Source organism: Scyliorhinus canicula, chromosome 3, assembly GCF_902713615.1.
Source record: "Scyliorhinus canicula chromosome 3, sScyCan1.1, whole genome shotgun sequence".
Taxonomy (NCBI): domain Eukaryota; kingdom Metazoa; phylum Chordata; class Chondrichthyes; order Carcharhiniformes; family Scyliorhinidae; genus Scyliorhinus; species Scyliorhinus canicula.
This window is the reverse complement of record NC_052148.1, coordinates 151010787-151033508: the sequence shown is the minus strand read 5'-3', so window position 1 is coordinate 151033508 and position 22722 is coordinate 151010787. Positions and strand designations below refer to the sequence as shown.

Here is a 22722-nt window from a genome sequence, read left to right as displayed (position 1 = left end):
GGGTTATGGGGAAATAGCAGGAGAGTGGCACTAAGTCATAATGCTCATCTGGAGAACCAGTGCAGACATGATGGGCCAAACATTTTTCTTCTACATCATAATAATTCTGTAATTCTGTAATGTAAGACAAAATGGTCTTTGCTGAACAAACATTTATGAATAATTAAATAAAACAGAAAGAATATAATAGTTTAGTTCAGATGCCTATTTTCTCTTTGAAAACACAAGAGATATTGAGTTGTAATGCAATCTCACCTAGATCTGCATAGTTAGATTTGTAGAACTGTCTACGGCCACCAAAGCACAATTCAAAAGAGGGCTCATTAGATCTTCGCAAAGTGTGTCCATTCTCAAGAGCAGCAAATGCATCACAGGTGTAACGATATGTGATAAAACCATAGTTATCACTGGAAAAAAATGGAGCAAAAATAATGTATGTCACTCATTGCGGCTCACCTTGCAAATTATACATTAGACACATAATAAGTCCACCCCAGTGGGCTTCCATCTGTCAGACATTAAAGGGAGGAAGTCTTGCTTCATTATAGAAACATGTTAAAATGATTCACATACAATAAGTCACTTTGAAGTGCTTTGACAAGGCAAACCTGGGGCAAGATTTTATGTTCCCCTGTGGTTCAGTTTTCAGGTGGGGAAGTGTGTAAAATTCGCTAGATGCCTTTCCTGATGCCGACCTTCCCGCCCCAAGGTTGGGCGTGAATTAATGGGCGACGGACAAGCTCTCATGCAAATTCAGGCCATTTTCCACCTGGCTGCAATTTTCAGCAGGTGGGAGGAGGTTGATGATGGGTGGGAAGCTCAGCGGGTAAGTCTGCTTGGGCTTTGAGAAGGAAAAGAGGTGCTATCTCCTTCGTGAGCCCCCTTTTCTGATTGGATGGCATCCCCAAGATCTACCATCTCCCATCCCAGCTGTCACTATTCACCCCAGCCTTCACCCCCACAACCCACCTCCCCCTGCACCACCCCACCCAATCCACCAAAACGTCCTGTCCTGACCCGACTGAGAACCATCCCAACTTACCTTTCATTCAGGTCCTGACTCTCCTTCTTTAGGCCTGGGCATTCCTGGCGGTACTGTTGGAACCAAAGAGCTGCCGACCAATCAGAAGTGGGACTTCCTCCCCAGATAGGGTCAGAAACATTAAATGGCTGTGGGGCAGCTCGCGAGAGCGGGGTGAGTTTCAGTTATAGGGCAGGTAACACAGCCACCTGTAGAACCCTGTTTGTGGAAACAACTTTTCAAATCAAAAGATCCCACAAACAGCAATGAAATAAATTATTGGTATCTCTGTTTTAAGTCAAAATAATTGAAAGAGGTTTGCAACAGGATACTAGGAGAACTCCCTCCTCTATTCTAAATAGTGACATGGAACATGAAATAAACTAAATATTTAAGATCTTTTATTAATCTACACACTCTAACTTCTTTTGTCTGGCAGTAATAGGGCAGTAATGACCTAAAAGTTGGGTGGTTAGATTAACCTTATTAGCCATGACAATGTGACTGCCACCATTCTTTAATGTGAATCACTGCTGGATGCCCAAAACATTTGCCTACTACAGCTGGAGGATCCACCTCAAAGTGCAAATCGGTATCCGAGAACCCCATTTGTATTTTACAGAGGAAATAGTTGAACATGCACCTAATTTACCAACCATTTCCACAGATGATGAAGCCAAAGAGGTCAGTCAATGCATGGTTGATATTATTCTGTTGTTGCCTGGAGGAGCACAAGTGATTCTCCTGGCCACAGAAAACAATCTTGGCCGTAGCGACCAGAGCTTTGATCTCCACAGTTGTAACCCAAGCATTTACCTTGAAGGCAACCAAGATATCACAGTATTGATCAACCTTAATCTGGAGAGCTGTACTGGGAAGCCCATTTGGTGTCCCACATCTCAACATCTTGATCTAAATAAGGCCATTGGCACAGATGACAGGAAGGCATGCTCTGCCAGTTAGTCACTCATAAGTCAATACTAATCACGCTTACACTCTAAAATTATGAACAACTTTCGAGGTTCATTTTGTTCTTACTATGTCTGAGTTCTATGCTATTTTGTTAGCTATTATATGAATACCATATTTTGATTATTCAGCAACACATTTACTGTGTAAAATGTAGCCATTTGTAACTTTACCCATCTTCACGCAAATGGACAGTGCATTCTTCGATTTCACCAAAAACTTCAAAGCGTCTCTTCAGTTCCGTACGGGTTATGTCACCCCTAACTTTGCCCACATAAATAACACGGCGTTCCTCCTGGAGAGATTTTAAAAATATCTTCGGAAGTCAAAAAGTCATGCTTCTTACATTTATAACAGATCTAAATTAGAATAAAAGCTACTACAATGCTTACAATTGCCTTTTGCCTTTGGCGTTCCCTTTGCTTTGATCTTTCAAATTCACGTTTCTCATAGTCTCTTCGATATTCCTCCCTCTTAAGCCTTTCATTTTCATATTCCTCATAGCTGTCATACCTGAAGAAATTGAAAACAAATAAAAACTTTTAAGTCAAAATTGTGCACGCAGTGTTTTATGAAGAAATGTCTTCATTTTACATTAATAGGCATTCCCATTCGAAAGGTTCTCACTGAACCTCAGATAATTAAGTGTGTTTCAAAGTTACACTTAAATACTCACAGTGGGAATGAACTTCCTTGGGACTTCTCCCACTCAGCTTACATAACTTCCACGGCAGCCTTGTTTGCATGCATGAACTAAAAATGCAGTAAAGTTACAGCAGTGGAGTGTAAGATGCCACAAGGCTGGTTTAGCTCACTCGGCTAAATCGCTGGCTTTTACAGCAGACCAAGCAGGCCAGCAGCACGGTTCGATTCCCGTACCAGCCTCCCCGGACAGGCGCCGGAATGTGGTGACCAGGGGCTTTTCACAGTAACTTCATTGAAGCCTACTCGTGACAATACGCGATTTTCATTTCATTTTTTTCATTTCACAAGGAAGTTCTGGGGTATATACATTCAGAGTGACCATTGAAATACATAGCAGCTTTTGTAATGTGATTCTTTCTTGGACTTCAAATTAGAGGGAAGTATTCTTCAAATGACTAGGGGCAGCACGGTAGCACAGTGGTTAGCATAGTTGCTTCACAACTCCAGGGTACCAGGTTCGATTCCCGGCTTGGATCACCGTAGGTGCAGAGTCTGCACCTTCTCCTCGTGTCTGCGTGGATTTCCTTCGGGTGCTCCGGTTGCCTCCCACAGTCCAAAAATGTGCAGATTAGGTGGATTGGCCATGCTAAATTGCACTTAGTGTCCAAAAAAAGGGTTAAGTGAGGATACTGGGTTACGGGGATAGGGTGGAGATGTTGTTGCTCTTTTCAAGAGTCGGCCTCCTCCTGCACTGTAAATTCTATGACTGGCGAAAATGCACAAGCTACAATCCCAGCAGATGCCTTGTCATTACAACTGGCTGGTTCCCTCCGGCATTGACCCTGACAAAATCTTTGAGGACAGTGAGAAGGGATTTTACTTGCACACAGTTGGTGGGCGTCCATGCACAGAGTTGCATCCTTTGGACTTGCTTATCCCATGCTGCCTCAAACTCTGGTACCCACCAGCTGGTTGGAGGAGTGTGGTGAAGAAGCCAAACTCACCCTTTCCCAGGCCCTATGCATAGCTCCCCTTCAGCTCCTTTTAAAAGTTGAAACTTCCTCTTAAAAAGGAAACCAGGTTTGGACGTTTTGGTTGTTTTCTTGTTCTGTTGAACCCATCTCCCGATCCCAATCCTATCTCTTTTTCCAAGTGGGTTATATTTACCAGTATTCTAACAGCAATCTGAAAAGAAGGATTTTGCTTCAACATTCCTGTAATCTTCAGCCAGAATTATCTGCCTACTCTTCAGTAAATGGTCAAGGAACCATTCTGAAAATCCTGTTCCTCTCCCACCCAATCCATAAATGTCGCAGGTACCTGCCCACTTTAAGCAAATCACCTCAACCCTCGAATTTGCGATGTGGTGAGGGCTAGGTCAAACTACGGCTAGAGATTTTTATTGATGCTGAAGTGGAATTTTAGAAATTTAGGATCCAAAGAACCATTGGAATGGGCTTTACTTGTGCATAAGAAAATATGAATATAACAAATATAAACAGGCATAGGCCCTTTGAACTTTCTCTGCGATTCGATAAGATTACAGCTGATCAGCTACCCTATCCACATATTCTTCAATACCATTAGTGTCCAAACGTTTATCAACCTCCACCTTGAATATACTGAACAACTGAGTATCACTGCCCCTAGGGTAGAGAATTTCCTTTTCTCCAATTGAAAGAACAACAAGCAACTTGCCTCGAATATTTTGTAATGAGCTGAAAATAGTTGCATGATGGGAGCACAGGTTAAAAAATGCTTTCAATTTTCCGTCTTGTGAAATGCCTAAACTCTCACTAGCTGCTTCATAGAATCCTCACAGTGCAGAAGGAAGCCATTTGGCCCATTGTGTCTGCACTGACCCCCCAAAAGAGCACCCCACCACGCCCACTCCCCCAGCCCACCCCAACAACCCCCTAACCTAACCTCCACCAAGGAGCAATTTAGCATGGTTAATCCACCTAACCTGCACACCTCTGAACTGTGAAAGGAAACTGAGCACCCAGAAGAAACCCATGCAGACACAGGGTGAAAGTGCAAACTCCACACAGTCACCCAAGGCCGGAATTGAACCCGGATCTCTGGCGCCGTGATGCAGCAGTGCTAACCACTGTGCCACCTCCACTTCACCATCCAGCTGTTGGCTTTTTACTGAACAGGAAACCATGGATATGAAGTTATGTTCTACCCTTCCACAGGACATTGCAAATATGTTCGAACACCAATGAGCAGTATCATTGCACTACCAGGTACTCGCTAATGTAAATCAATACTAGGAGTTGTTTCAGCACCTTCTATCTAGGGTTTGCATGTAATGCACTAAAACTGTAATTTTGTCACTTCAACAAAGCACATTTAATCATACTGTCACTGTGAAATTTACAGTATTGATCAAATACTTCAGAAGTAGGTCAGTTACACAGCACAGAAAATAATCTGCAAAACAAAAATTCAATTCATATTTCTCGCACCTTCTCAGAAGTTAAATTAAGGTGCTGAACCAGCAGAAATCCCTCAACAACTTATAAAGCAGCAGGTTCACGAAAGCAACATAGCAACTTTGTTTCGTGACACCAACGTTTGATCTAATCCTTTAATATTGTACGTTTTGATGAGCTTTTGTACTCATCGAAGTGAGAGACATCAGTGATAAGGAATTCATAATTTTTCATCTTTGGGGTCCTGTTTCCACGTTGTTCAGAAGATAGATTGAATGTATAACAAAGCTCTATTTAAAACAAGCAAAAAGACTGAACTAAAAACAGAAATGGGTGAAGATGGCACTGTGCAACTGAAATTTCAGTGCATTGTTGAGACAGAGTAAAGGGAACTTTGAAATAAAAACAGAAAACGCTTCAAACTTTCAGCTGGTCATGCAGCATCAATAGAAAGAGAAAGTTCTGACAATGAGTGGGTGAGAGCCGAAATATTCCTCCAACATTTCTCTCTCCAAAGACCCCATATGACATGCTGAATGTTTCCGACATCTTTTGCCCACATTTCAAAATTCCCTTTGCTTTGTCCCAACAGTGCCCAGAGATGTCGAACTTTTGTTGCACACATTTTATTGCTTTCTAAAATATCAATTTCCCATAGTTTAATGAAACAAGGGGCGGGATTCTCCGACCCCACGCAGGGTCGGAGAATCGGCGGGCAGCGGCGTTACTTCCGCTCCCGCAGGGTTTTTAAATCTCCCACCGGCCAAAAACCGGCGTTGTGCAAACCCCGCCGGCAGCCTCTGAAAACAGCTGGCGCCGGCGGGATTTCATTTTTTTTTTAGTGTCCACAAATCTCCAGCCCGGATGGGCCGAAGTCCCGCCGACATGGCCACGGGTCACGTCGGCGAAAATCACAGTTGCTTTAAAACGGCGTCAACCATTGATGATGGTTGACGCCGTTCAGTGTCGGGGGGTGGGTTGCGGCATCGGGGGGGGGGGTTGCGGCATGGGGGGGGGAGGGGGTTGCGGCATGGGGGGGGTGGGTTGCGGCATCGGGGGGGGTGGGTTGCGGCATCGGGGGGGGTGGGTTGCGGCATCCGGTGGGTTGCGGCATCCGGGGGGTGGGTTGCGGCATCGGGGGGGGGGGGGATCGGGGGGGGGGTGGTGGTTGCGGCATCGGGGGTGGGTTGCGGCATCGGGGGGTGGGTGTGCGGCATCGGGGGGGGGCATCGGGGGGGGGGGTGGTTGCGGCATCGGGGGGGGGCATCGGGGGGGGGGGGTTTGCGGCATCCGGGGGGTGGGTTGCGGCATCGGGGGGTGGGTTTGCGGCATCGGGGGGGGAAGGGGAACATCGGGGGGGGGGTGTTGCGGCATCCGGGGGGTGGGTTGCGGCATCGGGGGGTGGGTTGCGGCATCCGGGGGGATGCGGCATCCGGGGGGGGGGGGTTGCGGCATCGGGGGGGGGGGGGGGGGTTGCGGCATCGGGGGGGGGGTTGCGGCATCGGGGGGGGGCATCGGGGGGGGGGGGGGGGTTTGGGGGCAGCGGCGTGCAGAGAGGGGGGACTACGGATGCCCTGGGCCAACGCACCGTCGCCCCCCCCCTCTGTACGCCGCTGCCCCCTACCCCAACCACCCCCCCCCTCACCACCCCTACCTCCCTCCAACGCCCCCTACCCCCCTCCCCACCACCCCTACCTCCCTCCCCACCACCCCTACCCCCCTCCAACGCCGCCCCCATCTCTCACAACGCCGCAACCCCCCACCCTAAACGCCGCAATCCCCCCCCTCTCAACGCCGGTACCCACACCCCGTCCCCCTCCCTCTGAAGGCCGGTACCCACACACCCCTCCCCTCTCTCCTCCTCCCCCCTTCCTTCCTCCTCCCCCCCCCTTCCTTCCTCCTCCCCCCCTTCCTTCCTCCTCCCCCCCTTCCTTCCTCCTCCCCCCCTCCTTCCTCCTCCTCCCCTTCATTCCTCCTCCCCCCTTCCTTCCTCCGTCCCCCCCTTCCTCCGTCCCCCCTCCTTCCTCCTCCCCCCCTTCCTTCCTCCGTTAGTGGGGGGGGGTGCGGCGTTAGTGGGGGTGGGGGGTGGGGGGGTGCGGCGTTGGAGGGGGGTAGGGGTGGTGAAGGGGGTAGGGGTGGTGAGGGGAGGGGGTTGGGGTAGGGGCAGCTGCGTGCAGAGGGGGGGCGACGGTGCGTTGGCCCCGGGCATCCGTCGCCCCCCCTCCCTGCACGCCGCTGCCCGCAACCCCCCCCCCAATGCCGGACACCCCCCCAATGCCGGAACCCCCCCCCAATGCCGGAACCCCCCCCCCCCCCCCCCCCCCCCCCCCCCAAATGCCGGGTCTGTCTCTCTCCTCCTCCTCCAAAAAACGCCGGGTCTCACCATATTTACTTGGACTTGGGTTCAGGCTGTCCAGATGCTTTTCGCACCGACTCTTAGGGCAAATTCTCCACCTTGCAACGTCGCAAATGCAAACTGCGATTGGGATGGAAATCGGGGTGGGATTCTCCGAGCCTCCGTGCCGAAATCGTGCTCGGCACGGGCGGAGAATGGGTGTCAGACCCAATATCATGTCTGACGCCACTCCTGCAATTCTCCGGTCCCCGAAGAATCGCCACCAATCGGGTGCTGTGGTCGGCGCAACGCCGGTCGGGGGCCATTGAAAAAGTCCCACGCGCTGATTCTCCAATTGCATCTGGCCGAGTTCCCGCCGGTGTGGTTCTCTCATGGGTCCCCCCCCCCCTGGTGGGGGGTGGGGGGATCATTCACCGGGGGGGGCCTCCAGTACGGCCAGGCTATTGATCAGGGGTCACTGATCCACGGGCGCGCGCGAGCTGGAGGGGACCTATCCAGGTAAGTCCAGATTGATTCATGCGCATTTCTTCGGGGGTGGAGGAACATAGCCGCATTATTGGAGAATCTCGCCCCGGGCGTCCGGCCAAAATTGAGGTCCAGTCTCAGCACCAATTCAGGCGCCGTGTTCCAGTTCCTCGTTGGTAGTGATAATGAGGTCTGTGTCCTGCGTCGGCATGCAAAACCAGCGTTTGCATACATTTAAATGTGATTAGCAGCTTGGAAACAGGATGCTCCACCCTTCCATGGTCCTCCGCTCCTCTCAGGCGGAGGTCTCGTGGTATGAATTACGACAAGCATTTACAAATGTAGCCTGGTTGCCATGGCTGCGGAGGAGGAGCAAATGGCTAAAAAACACTGAAAAACTGTGGAAAACTCAGGCTTGTTGGCGGATGGCTGCACACGCTGTGGGCAGTAGTGGGTAGTGACTTGGTGCCAAGTCCGTGGACGTGGGGTATCTCACTCAGGATCAGAGTGGGCTGGCTCAGACCACCATTGCTGCTGTCTGCCTTTTACATGCACCCCTATGCTCACACTGCTGAGTGCTGCCAGTGTCCTTTAAATGGTCAGAAGGTCTCTGATCATCAGGGAGCCCACTCAGACCATCTCTCTGGACACCCTCATATCCCAACTGTATCATCAAGAGCCAAGCTCAATCAGGAGCCCACCAGGTGTTGGCACATCTTGGAAGTGCTGCCCCATTGCAGAGGAAGCAGGGGATCAGCAGAGCTCACCTCAGGCAGAGGAGAGGACACCTGCACCACAGCCTTTGTAACCCTCCCTGATTCTTTGCCTCTCTCAGGGCAGAGGAATTACTAGTGACCCCACCCCTCTGGATCACCAGCTGTCTCCTCCTGGTGAGGGTGGCAGCGCTGAATACCTCTGCCACCACCTCCCAGGCAGTGTTCAGGAGGGCAGGCTATAGTCTGTGGCCCATTCAACAAGTCTCCCAAACGGAGAATTTCACCCTTAGCCTCAACGGTGAGATTAAATTTGCAGGACTAAATATAGTTTTTACCAGAACTGGACACTAACGGCTGTCTGCATACATAAAACATCCAGCCGCTGCTTGCTGGCATGTAGAAAACTTGAAACACTTGCTCGATGGACGATATTTATGTTTTCCCCTCCTGCGTATGCATCCCAAAATTTGTCCTTTCGTTCACTTTAATTGGCTTCTTGTAAAAGGCTTATTACCTGCTGCTCCCACACTGAACAAAAACTCATGACACCCTGATCAACCTTAAGCTCCAAAGCAGTGAGAAAAGACAGTTATCAACCATGAGGGAGGCTGGTATATTCAAGCCTACTGATAGATTGACAAATCTCTCTCATGATTGAGATTATTATTTGATAAAAGTAGAGGTGTCGGAGGTGGGAGTCATGAGACACATCTGATGGTATAAAATGGAGAACTAAGTACATACATATAATGGTTGTGAAATGAGAACACAAATGGTAGCAGAGCCATTATGGCAGCAAGGAATTGAGAAACTATCAGAAGTATTGTTGATGAATCAGGATAAACTGTAAATAAGATCACTAGCAGTATTTTGGGTAGTCAAGGAAACTATATCATTTTCCATTATTCTTCTCAATCAATTAAATGCAGAGGATCAAATACTGCTTCCTGTAACTTGGTAATTTGGTACTACAGGAGCAGCGTCCCTCAGACATAGTTCACATCACAATAGGCTATGTTTCAATGTAGAGAATAGTATCTACTTATTAATATTTTAGACTAAATAAGTTAGACATTCAGGTAATTATTGAACACATGCCCAAAGTTGGCATTGGATAACTCTGATTTTAACAAGGAAGCTGATTTTTTTAAAAATCAGTACATTTATTTGAATAAGCACCTACCTGAAAATCTCAGTGAAGTATTAATCTTATTGCTTTGACATCAGGAGGGAAGTGCACTTCATAAAGTTTGGTTTAAGAGCACACAGTAAAAGGTTCTACACTATTATATTCCCTCACCTGGGTCTACTATAACAGCCATAAGGTGATCTGGAGCGTGACCTTGAATATGAGCAAGGGCTTCCACGAGATCTGTGTTGTACCCTACTGCACCCTGAATCAAAGTAGTGATGTGATCTATAAAGCAAAATAAATGTAAACATATGATCACCAAAAATAATGCTGATGGTATAATTTTTAAGGTATGAAGATTGATTTTATTCAGCATTTACTACCCCACTGGAAAGAAGAGCATGGATTTAATTCTTTACATGCACAGCTAAACCATCAAGGGAGATATGAGCAAGGTGGAAGCACTACCACATCAGAAGGTTGTGAAATGTTGATACACCTTATACCTTGTTACTGACTACAATATGCAGAGAAGACTACCTATAGACCAGGGGATAGCATGGTATCATGGGAGCAGAGGGAAAAATAACAAAATAATAAGAACATCTTACATTAAATACATTATAGTTCACCCTATGGCTTTTAGGTAGATGTGCAATACCAGGGATGATGACTGGAAAAAATTAGGAATATTGGATTCTAAGCGTTGTTCATTTTAAGGGTTAAAAGCCTGGGGTTACAATGTGTTTGACTGCAATGGTCATTCTTTTTGAAAGAATTTTGTTTTGCAGGGCGTGGGCATTTTTAGTAGATAGAAGGCGAAATTGACAAAGGAATGTGTTTTTCAGTCTGGGCTAATGAACTGTGGTTTGACTGGGAATGTCCCTGGGGAGTTGATATGCTTTGCAGCCCGCAGAGATAATTTGTTTTTTAGCTTGGGGAGATGAGATCATTGCTGGGTGGGTCCACGGAATGCAGAAAGACATTTTGAAAGGCTTTAGAGAGGCAGATTTTGGAGAAACTTTGGAAATTAGGCTCATGTCGGTAATTGGTAAATTATTGGAGATAATTCTCAGGGACATGATTTATACCCATGTGGAAACAAATGGACTCATTAGCGATAGACAACATGGTTTTGTGAAGAGGAGGTCGTGCCTCACTAACTTGAACAAGCTTTTTGAGGAGGTGACAAAGATTGATGAGGGGAGGGCGGTGATATTGATCACATGGACATCAGTAAAGCCTTTGAGAAGGTGCCTTATGGCAGATTGGTACAAAAGGTGAAGTCACACAGAATCAGAGGTGAGGTGGCAAGATGGATAAAGAACTGGCTCGGTCACAGAAGGCAGAGGGCAAATGTAGTTTAATCCAGACAAATGTGAGGTAATGCATTTTGGTAGGTCTAACATAGAGGGGAAATATACAGTTAATTAGCAAAACTCTTTGGAATATAGAAAGCCAGAGGGATCTGGGCGTACAGGTTCACAGATCTTTGAAAGTAGTAACACATGTGTACAAGGTAGTCAAGAAAGATTTGGAATGCTTGCATTTATTGGACGGGGCATCGAGTATAAAACCTAGCAAATCATGCTACAGTTGTATAGAACCTAGGTAAGGCCGCAATCCTGATTGCCACACTACCAGGAGGATGTGGAGGCTTTGGAGAGGGTGCAGAGGAGGTTTGCCAGGATGCTGCCTGGTCTGGAAGGTGTTAGCTATGCGAAGAGGCTGAATAGACTCGGACTGTTTTTATCAGAACAACGGAGGTTGAGGGGTGACCTGATAGAGGTCTACAAGATTATGTCAGACATGGATAGAGTGGAGGGGTCAGTCACTAGGGACCATAGGTTTAAGGTCCGTGGGGCAAAGTTTAGAGGAGATGTGCGAGGCAGGATTTTTTGCACCAGAGGGTGGTGAGTGTCAGGAACGCGCTGAAAGTGGAGGTAGTGGAAGCAGATACATTAACGGCATTCAAAAGGCATCTCAACAAATACATGGATACGATGGGTATAGAGGGATATGGCATTAGGAAGTGTTGAGAGTTTTGGCTAAGGGTGGCATCATGACTGATACAGGCAAGGAGGGCCGAAGGGCCTGACTCTGTGCTGTATTGTTCTCTGTTAACTCCCACAGTAAGATAGATTGAGAGCTGTATGTTTCTTTTCTTGTTCAATGGGAAATTGTGTAGTAGTGTTCAAGGGGTAATTGTAAGCTGTTTTCAGTGGGAAATTAAAGAAGTTAATATTGTATTCATCATAAATTTTGTTTTAAAAATACTAAGCCTCATTTCTTCATGCATTCACCCCTCGAGTGAATTGTTCTTTCCACACAGTCTTACAAATAAACTAAAATATTAGGGTTTTGGTCCAGCATCCTAGCCACTGTTGGGGTCTGGTCTGGGATCGTAATACAGCAGAAGTAAATTCAACCCTTGGTCTGTGTTTGGTTAGTTGATACCAGTTTTGGGAAAAGGGTTGCCCTGGGTGAACAAAGAACAAATGATCAGGATTCCCACCTTTCTGGTGATTTCTGTGATTCCTGATGAAGTATGGCTGGTGATGCATGCAAAGGATTGGCTCAAAGTGCAATGCCTTTCGTGAAGGACTAGCCTTCTGCCATTCACTGGTTATGCCAAGTATGAAGAATTCTGACTGGGGTATGATGTCAGAGGACAACGCGCGCTGTCGAACCTAATTCCAGCAAAGAATCAACAGCTTTAGGAGAGGAAGGGAGGAAACCAGGGGGAAAAAAATATGGATTATGTTTTGAAATCTCCATGCATTGCTTGTGAATGCTAATCATTAATAACCAAGGGCAAGCATAGCAAGTAATACTGAGATCAATTGAAAAATTCTAATTTAAATGGAACAGGAAATAAGCAGTTCATATCCTGTCTCAGATGCAAATACTCTAATTTTGAAGTAAGATTGGTGTACAACTTAATAAAAGCTGTTTTTCAGCAGCGATCATTAATTTAGCTATATTCTGCCTAGGTTTGTCGTAAAATCCTGTGGGACTGATGATGTGCACATAATGGCCTTTCCTCCATGTCTATCTCCCTCTCTTTTTTGTCACCTCTACTGTTGGTTGAGTACAGCTCTTGTTAATATAAGGAGGGTGGAGGAACTCAACTACCTATATAATTCTTATACAGCATGAATAGCACCAACCCTGACAGTACCAAATACTCATTGCAGTGGTGATCAAAATATTCTTGAGCCTGGAGACCAGGGGGTGGATTCTCTATTTATAATAGAAAGCACTTAGCTCCTTTTGATGTGGTGAGGAGTTGTCAATCATAGCAAGCGTGTCTTTAAAGATTGTGTTAGCATCAAAGCAGGGTGATGGAGGTGCATTTAAGCGTGAAAGAAAATATATCTAAATAATCCACCAAGCACCTGTCCCTGGACTAATAAAACTGCCAATTACTGACTCATGAAATGTATTGTTATGAGAAATTGAATGGGAGTTTTGCATTTCAAAGATTGCCAAGGGATTTGAAGTGCTTTCAGGTGTACTTGGAATTTGAGGAAACCTCTAACACTTGTAACAACTGCTGCTTTAAACACTTTTGTCTGACGCAGCAGGTGTTAGGGAAGGGTCAGTGATATTTCACTGTGCTACCTGGACTTCTCTTCAGCTTTCAGGCAGAGATGACTGATGTGGGTTTCTCATGCGGGGTCTAATGGTGTCTCCGATTGGGGTGACTGATGGGGGTCTGATGGTGGGATCTGATGGTGGGCTCCTGATGGGGTGGTCTGATGGGGATGACAGATGGGGGGGAATCTGATGGGTGGGGTCTGATAGTAAGTCTGGGGGGTTGGTGGGGCTGTCAATGGGGAGGTGGTCAGGACACACTCATGTGTGTGGTGCTGTGGAGGGGGATGATCCATTATTCCTGTGGAGGGGGGAAGATGCCTCTACATGTTAGGGTGGGGCAGGATTTACATTGTGGGGGGAGGGGGGCCCGCTGCCAGACGTCGGGCTGGGTCTTCCTGCTCAAAATGGCGGCACAATACCGAGAAGCTCTTCCCCCATGCATAAATTTGTATGGTAAAGGAGGGGTGACCCGCATCCTGGGTTCTGCACTTAGCACCAGAAGAGATCAGTCCCAGTTCTCTGCTGGTGAGAGCATTTAGTCTCCAGAACAGAGAATCCCGGCCCTGATATTAAACAGATCTGAAAGGAGTTATTTATCCTTTTAAATTTAAATTGCTATAATACAGCAACACGGTTAATTCCTACATGGTTATAATAATTACTTTTACTATAATTTACAATATATGTCAGGATATGAGGTTTGAGCCAAACATACTGAATGTATTACCCCTTCCTTGAGTATGTGGCAAAGTATCCAGAGTACTTATATGTTAATATTTCTAAAATGTTGTTTTAACTTAACTTTGTCAGTTGGGTTATATGCCACTCATATAGTGAGCTCTCCTGAGTTTAACAATGTTTTACATTTACTGTAATGATAGTTATGATATATTTTGCTCATAGCACCAGCCTGATAAATAACTCTGCTTGACAAGCATTATTTAAAAATATCATATTGCTTCATTATACAACTCACAATATCAGGTTTAATGATCTTTCTCAAAAAAAAAATCATAATCTCATTGAAGGCGTAAGTGAGGCCAGATTTTGATAATACCTGAATTCCCAGAACAATTTTGAGGTCTGGTGAATAATTCATGAAAATGTAAATGGGGTTTCAATAACATTGATCTTAAGTGAAAATAAATGTTTATTCCCCGAAGAAAGATGGCAGTAGATGTACTAGTCACTGTTAATACTATCTCATCTAAAATAAATATTTTCTTTATGTTGTATAAGTGCAATATTCATTATAATGTCCAGCAAATATTACAACGTGTGTCGTTTAATCTTCTTTATTTTTCTCACTTAAAGGGAAGATTTTCCCTGAGCATCTTATGCAACCGGATCATAGGGGTGTCCAATTTGGCTACATGCAGGAAATCTACTTTTGTCCCCTAATTCCTGGGTGTGAAATGTTGGACATTGATTTCTAGTGCATAGTTAGTTTCCTATTCCTTCAAAAGTAATGTTATAAATGTAACCGTTTGATAACCACCACATGGATATGACTATTTTACCGGCCATGTCTCTGCCACCAATAACAGCAAGCGGAACTGGTGACAATGGATTGAATTATATAATGAAATGGATTCCCCACTCTCCTCGCATTTCCTCCCACCCCTTCCCCCCAACAGCTGAAAGGTCGCATGAAATCCCAATGAGGGAAACACCAGCTACCCCACATCTACTGGCCATTAATAGGCTGGAGGTGAGGTTTGTGCCCCTAGGGGACAGGAGGTCCTGTCTTCAGGAGCTGCCAGCCAATCTGAGGCTAACAGCTCCCCATGCACTTTGGGCCAGGAGGAGATGTGCAGCAATGGATTCAGACTTGTGTGGGTTTGAGGGGCTTGTCATGTTCCAAGGTGGCAGGCCCTGGCACGAAGTTGAGGGGGGGGGGGGGGGTGGATAGTGGTAACAGATGCAGGGCTGAATTTTCAGAGGCCGTGGATGGAGAGCATATTGGCTGGATGGTTGGTTTGTGATGTGGAGCAACGCCAACAGCGTAGGTTCAATTCCCATACCGCCTTCTCAACCTTACCCCTCCACATGCCTGAGGAGTGTGACCCTCTGGTTAAATCACCACCAGTCAGCTCTCTCTCGCACAAAAAGGGAGAGGGCAGCCTATGGTCCTCTGGAACTTTGGCGACTTTCATTCCATTTCATATTTCCATCTACCCAAATTAGCTGAAGAATTTGTTTACTTACCTCGAAGAGGATCTATGGTATGGAGATCTTGATCTGGAATGAGAATATGGGGAGCGAGAACAAGCTCTACGTCTGGGGTAGGAATTAGATCGAGACCTGGCCCTGACTATTCTTTGAAAAGGTGCATAAGCCTTTGGTGAGTAGAAAGAATCACTGCAGGGGGAATTCGACGGAGAATGAGAACAAGGTCTTTCTAACAATAACCCATCAGGGGTTCCATCCCATGGATAGAGGAACTTTTCGGTCTCATCATCACTATCATCAAATACGCCATCCAGAGACATTCCTGCATTGAGATAAGTAGGCAGCTTTGAATAATATTCATGGCAGAAGCCTTTTTCTCTTTGATGACTTGTCTTATCTTCTACCTCATCAAAAAAGGCTTGACTTGGATGCCCAAAGTGCTTGTTTAGTTCCGCTCGGATCTCTTGGTCTTTCAGTTGTATCCTGGTATTAAAGTAACTGATAGGCTGTGTATTCAGTTGTTGGCTTTCCTTCTTATATTCTTGACCATCATTCGCAGAAATAAAGATTTGATTGTGCTTCCTAGGCAAGGGTTCTCTGCAAGTGTGATCTTGGAGTTTAATGTCTTTGGGTTCTCGTTCCTTGCAGAACACTCTCGTATTTAATGATTCTACCTTTGCATTTATGAACTGGCAGTAGTCATGGTCACCAAAGAGCCTTGTGCTTGTCCTTTTCACCTTCCTCTCTTCACTTTGAGTAATGTTAAGTATATTGGATGAAGTCTTACTGAGCTGGGCATACAGTTCAGTTTGTTCGGGGCCCTTCTTTGTAAGACTGCTCAGTTGAGAGTTTGAGGTGGAATCACTTAAACGTGATTTCTTTGGTGGACTACGCACTGAAGGATTGCAAGATGACCTGTGTTTGACCACAGTCTTAAATGGATTATCTTGATTAGCTTTATGTGGAGGAGTGGTTGGTGGTGTTAGACCTGAAATAAAAATGACAATATACATTTTCTCAAAATGAGAAGAAGTCAAAGTTAGAATTAAGAGCATTTTGAAACACTATTTTCTCAAATAACCAGACGCCAAAAGCTAAATCACATTGTAATATATTCAGTACAGCATTGCTTTGTGCAGCTGACAGCACAATTTGCATTAATGCAGTGTGCAACAGATTCTAAATGACTTGATTACAATGTTCTTGTCTCATTGTTACTCATTATCTAAATGAAGTGCGGCTAATGCCGCCCAAGTTTTATAAATTATATACTACTTTCTTCAGATTTGCAATATATAGGCATCCATATTAAACAAATAATAAGATTCTCAGGTATAATATTGTTTATAGGTGAATTTGCTTGAAATATACTTAGATAGTTTGGCACAGCTCATACAGAATGGATATAAACATGTTCTAAATCTGCCACAAATGACTATTGCTAAAACTATTGCTAAAATTGCTAATCTATTTTCAATATTATTCAAATATTTCTTGCTATCCCTTGTACTTTGCAGTGCTAATCACTGACAGCAGACATATATAAAGACAAATTGCTGACTTATGCTAAGGTCAACAAGTAGTTTATGGCTTTGTCATTTTATATACACAAAACCCCTGCACTGCAACACTATACTAGAATGTAATTTGGGCTATCGTTCCTTTGTCACTTCTTATCCAATTATGTGCATGCTGCAGACTAGACTCTGCACCAATTGGTGATATAAATTACACAAAGGATAAGTGTGTTGGCAAATCATTTTGGGTAAACAGTGTCAGCAATGCTGAGCATTTTCTAAAATTATGCTTTAAAAAAAAATATGGAGTTTTATTACGAACTACAAGTTACATTTGTATTTCACATTTGTGTTCATATTTTCAACAATTTATGCATGTCTGTGAATAACTCCTTCTACTGAATGTTAAGCAAAATCTTTCTCATTGCTCTGCCTTTCTTCAGAAGGATTTAATTGGCTACTTGTCAAATGTCACATGGAACCCCCGTGGGCTATAATTCCTGAACATGTAACATCCAAATTCTCAAATAGGTCTGTTTTTCATATGAACATGATCTCTGCCATTCAAAATACTTGTTACAGGTATCCAACAAATATTGCCTCTGTTCAAATTTAATGGTGTTAACTATTAATCACATTTTTATTTGTTAGTTTTAAAGCAAAGTGAGCAACAATGTGATTATTTTCTTGACATCATCAAATGCTGGATAATATTGCTCTCTAATAAATCTCAGATTTGGTTTGCTTGATTAGTAGTAACTGTTCAATATGATTTACATTACATTTTAGGTAACAATTTCTATGGAATGATCCATCCCAATCTGCATGTTTTTACAATAATTCGCATGCAGTATGATCTGCCAGATAAGCAGGCGGGAAACAGCCTGAAAGATGTTCAAACCAGTTCCTGACAGATTCTGAAGCAATTTCTCTACTATTACCTCATTGTTGGGATATTGTCAAACACTCAGTCAAAGCACTGAACAATTTCTTGGAATACGCTACTTATTAGTGTTTTCCAATGACATATTTTCAGTATCATATCTAGCCACACTATAAACCCAACACAGTTTGAGTGGATGTTACATTAATGTCCATTTAGTAATAAATTCTTAAATTAGTAACTGTCCCCTCTTTCTACCTTGATTCCAGCCAACTTAATTCAAAGTTGACTTCTGTTTATATTAATTATTGTGCTGTGATGGAATATTTGATTAACTTTAACATTTTTCTTTCCTGCTCTATCTCTCCTGAATATTTTGTAATCAAGGATATTAGGGCAACACGGTGGCGCAGTGGTTAGTACTGCTGCCTCACGGCGCCGAGGTCCGAGGTACCCGGGACCCTGTCCTCGTGGAGTTTGAACACTCTCACCGTGTTTGCGTGGGTTTCGCCCCCACAACCTAAAGGTGTGTAGGGTAGGTGAGGTGGCCATGCTAAATTGCCCCTTAATTGGAAAAAAAAAATTGGGTATTCGAAATTTATTTTAAAAAACAAAAATATTTAGCTTGCAGGCCTTTCCAATCTTAAGTCACATATCTGTTAATGCCATGATATTACACTCATGAAAATAATTTCCACCTCTTACATACCAGTTTTATTCAGAATATCATGAGCATTTACATTCGCCCAAATCAAAACTTCTTGGGCTGGATTCTCCGTCCCGCTGCGCCACATTTCTGTTTCACCCTGCCGGCAGGATGCTCCGTTACGCCGGCTGGTCAATGGAGTTTCCCATTGTGGGGCAGCCTCACGCTGTCAGGAAACCCCCGGGCTGCCGGCAAAATGGAGCATCCCGCCGGCAGAGAATCTGTTTGGTAATCTTATTCCTTTCAATTCATTCTCCTTCTGGTGTCAAGCACAAGTGGTCTTTTAAAAAAATTACTGACTAACCCTGATTAACTCATGTTTCTTCAAGCATTTAATAATTTCATCCAGCATTATAGACTGATAGTTTACCACCACCTGAAGTCAAATTAATTGTCGTAATATTTTGGCTTATCACTAACTCCTTATGAGGAAGTCAGATTTATTGCTCTCCAGTTTTCTGGTACAATATCTGCCCACAGAAATTTGGAAGCTGAGAACTTAGAGTCACGTACTGAGAAAAATTAGAAACAAAATGGTGGAGGCTCTGATTATAATTTCCTACTGTAAGAGTAATTTCTTTAACACTATTAATTTTTGAAAATCACTTCTCCACTAACTATTCTTCTTCCATCTCTGCTGGTGCTACAAACCCAATATTCAACTTGTGTGTAAAAACTGAGATAAGACATTTATTTAATGCCATTCCCTCACTCCTTGGTACAAGCTTGTCTCCTTCAGCTTCAGCTTTTATCAGTAGTTCTGATATTTAACTCACAATCTCTAATGTTGGCCAACTGCTGGCCCTTAGCAAATCCTGTCTGCTCCTCTGAAATAACCCCTGGTAGGCAGGGCTCCAAATGAGTCGCCCTTCTCAGTACCGAGCCAGAGGTGATTATTTCGATGGACGCAGAAAAAGCATTCGACAGGGTTGAGTGGGGGCACTGTTTCGAGACTTTGAGGTGGCTTGGCTTTGGACCAAGATTTATATCTTGGTTTAGGCTGTTGTACAGGGCTCCCACTGCGAGCACTAATACCCTGAGCTCGGGGTACTTTCAACTGAACAGGGGTACAAGGCAGGGGTGTCCATTATCTCCATTGTTGTTTGCCTTAGCGATTTAGCCACCTATTGTGCTGAGGTTGTTTACCAGTTGGAGGTGGATAGAACATGGAAGAAGGGTTCATAAAGGTGTCTTTATATGTGGATGATTTACTGTTATATATTACGGACGCGCTCTCCAATGTGGAGAAGATAATGGAGGTGCTCAAGGAGTTTGTCTCCTTACTGGGTTTAAGCTAAACCTTGGCAAGAATGTATTTTTTCCAGTGAACTCAGGAAGTGGAGCAGATCTGGGGAGGCTACCGTTTTGTTCGGTCAGAACTACTTTCTGATATCTGACAATTTGGGTGGCCTATGATTGAGCCTCGCTCCATAAACTTAACTTGGCCAGTCTGGTAGATGGGGTGAAGGCTGACTTGAAGAGTTGGGGTGCCCTTCCTCTGACCCTGGCAAGAAGAGTACAGCTGGTGAAGATGATTATTCTCCCAAGGTTTTTGATCCTGTTCCATTGTCTCCCAGTCTTTCTTTCGAAGGCTTTCTTTGGTAGGGTCAATAAGTTAGTATCTACATTTGTGTGGGTGGGTAAGACCTCTCGGGTTTTAAAACTGAGATGAGGAGGAATTTCTTCAGCCAGAGGGTAATGAATCTGTGGAAATCTTTGCTGCAGAATGCTGCGGAGGCTAAATCACTGAGTGTCTTTAAGTCAGAGATAAATAAGTTCTTGATTAATAGGGGGATCAGGAGTTATGGGGAGAAGGCAGGAGAATGGGAATGAGAAACATATCAGACATGATTGAATGGCAGAGCAGATTCAATAGGCCGAATGGTCTAATTCTATTCCTATGTCTTATGGTCTCTTTGGGCATCATAGGACATTCTTGCAAAGGGATAGACAATAAGGGGGGCTGGCAATACCTAATCTACTGTGTTATTATTGGGCGGTAAACATTGAGAAGGTTACGAGGAAAGGCTGAAGGACTTGAGGCTGTTTTCGTTAGAGAGAAGAAGGTTAAGAGGGGACTTAATTGATGCATACAAGATGATCAGAGGATTAGATAGGGTGGACATCGGGAGCCTTTTTCCTCGGATGGTGATGTCCAGCACGAGGGGACATAGCTTTAAATTGAGGGGAGATAGCTATAGGACAGATGTCAGAGGTAGGTTCTTTACTCAGAGAGTAGTAAGGGCGTGGAATGCCCTGCCTGCAACAGTAGTGGACTCGCCAACACTAAACGCATTCAAATGGTCATTGGATAGGCATATGGACGATAAGGGAATAGTGTAGAGGGACTTTAGAAGGGTTTCACAGGACGGTGCAACATCGTGGGCCGAAGGGCCTGTACTGCGCTGTAATGTTCTATGTTCTATGTGGGGACGGATGGAGGAGGCTTAGTACTTAGGATTGAGTCTGAGGGATATTTCTACTGCTCAACTCCTGTTCTCTGTGGTAAAACTTTCATCAAGCCCAGTGGTAATAGTGTCTTTAAGGACTTGGATTCAATGTAGGCAGCATTTTAAATTAGGCTTTATGTCTAATAGGTTTGTGCAGTCTGGTTTCGATTCAACGTTCAGGGCATGGGAAAGTGAAAGGTTGGAGAGGTTTGCCGATATGTTTGTGGAGGGGAGGTAGACGAGAATTTGGAGAAGTTGCAGCTTGCGAGAGGGAATGTGTTCAGTTACTTTCAGGTGTGCGATTTTGTATGTAAAGAGCTTCCTTTGTTTCCCTTGGTACCGGCGCCTTTGCTTATGGATAGGTCTTGCCATTGGACGAGCTAGGGGAGGGAAGAATCTCAGACACTTATGGGCAGATGTTGGCGACGGAGCAGGCATCACTGGAAGAAGTAAAAAGGAAGTGGGAAACAAGTCTTCAAAGAGGGGCGTGGAGTGAGGCACTTCTCAGTGTTAACGTTACCTCCTCATGTACAAGGTTAAGTTGATACAGTTCCAGATGGTGCACAGGGCACACCTGACCAGGGCGCAAATGAGTGGGTTCTTGTTGGGAGTGAAGGACAGGTGTGAGCGGTGCTCTAGGGGGCCGGCGAACCGCATGCACATGTTTTGGTCCTGCCCCAAGCTTGTTAATGTTTGGGTCTCCCTTACTGAAACATTGTCAGGGATTCTAGGTGTTAAGCTGGAGTCATTTTTTGGAGGGTTGGACTTGCTGGTGCTGCAGGCAGGGATGAAGGCAGATATCTTGGCCTTTGCCTCGCATATAGCTTGGAACGAGTCTTTCTTATGTGGAGGTATCCAGTCCTGCCTAAGACTTTGGTCTATTTGGGGATCTGATGACATTTCTGTACTTGAGAAGATCAGTATGCCATGAGGGCGTCAGTGGATAAGTTTTGCTCTAGGTGGAAGCTGTTCAGTGCATTTTTCAGGAGCTGGTTGCCATTAGCTGTTGGGGGGGGGGGGGGGGGTGTAGCTAGTGGTGGGGTGGGGGGGGGGGGGGGTTGGGATGTTGTGGGGAGGTGTTGGTCAGACTATTAAGGTCTTTTTTGTTGAGAGGACTTGAGGGGATTGGAGCAGTAGTCCTGGTATAAAACTGGGTCGGGATGGATTGTGTTGTATTGGGGTTACTTTTGTAATAATGGAAATTTTGTTTGAATAAAAATATTCTTTAAAAAACTATTCTGCATCCACCTCTGCTGATACTACAAACCCGATATTCAATTTGTGTATAAAATCTGAATTAAGATTTATTTAATGCCATTCACTCAGTCCTTGGTACAAGCTTGTCACCTTCAGCTTTTATCAGCGTTTCTGATATCTCATCTGAAAGACAGTACTTCCCACATTGCAGCAACTCTTCAGTACAATCTTATGGGATCAACGTGGCCAAATGAGCTGAACCCACAGTATGCTAATTTCTCAAGCTCTTTTCCAATAGAAATGTGATAGGTTGGTTGACCAAATCCATGCTACTTAGGAGGCAATCAAGGGATCTCATTTTATGCATGAAAGTAAATATCTGAATCATTGTAAAAGATTTTCAGGATTCAACATTGGACAAGTAATTTTGTGTTTAAAACGGTGTTTCATAAATA

General features: G+C 44.8%; 1 protein-coding gene across 3 annotated transcripts in view; it reads right to left on the bottom strand.

Annotated features, from left to right (window-relative positions):
* ppargc1a (peroxisome proliferator-activated receptor gamma, coactivator 1 alpha) overlaps nt 1-22722 on the bottom strand; it is a 214181-nt gene that overhangs the window by 28050 nt on the left and 163409 nt on the right. For all 3 annotated transcript variants that reach the window (XM_038791483.1, XM_038791484.1, XM_038791485.1), the window contains 5 exons: nt 15551-16502; nt 9911-10027; nt 2383-2503; nt 2164-2285; nt 256-407 (listed from right to left, as the gene is read on the bottom strand). In XM_038791483.1, coding sequence (XP_038647411.1) covers nt 256-407; nt 2164-2285; nt 2383-2503; nt 9911-10027; nt 15551-16502 — 1464 coding nt within the window. The remainder of the gene's footprint in view (nt 1-255; nt 408-2163; nt 2286-2382; nt 2504-9910; nt 10028-15550; nt 16503-22722) is intronic.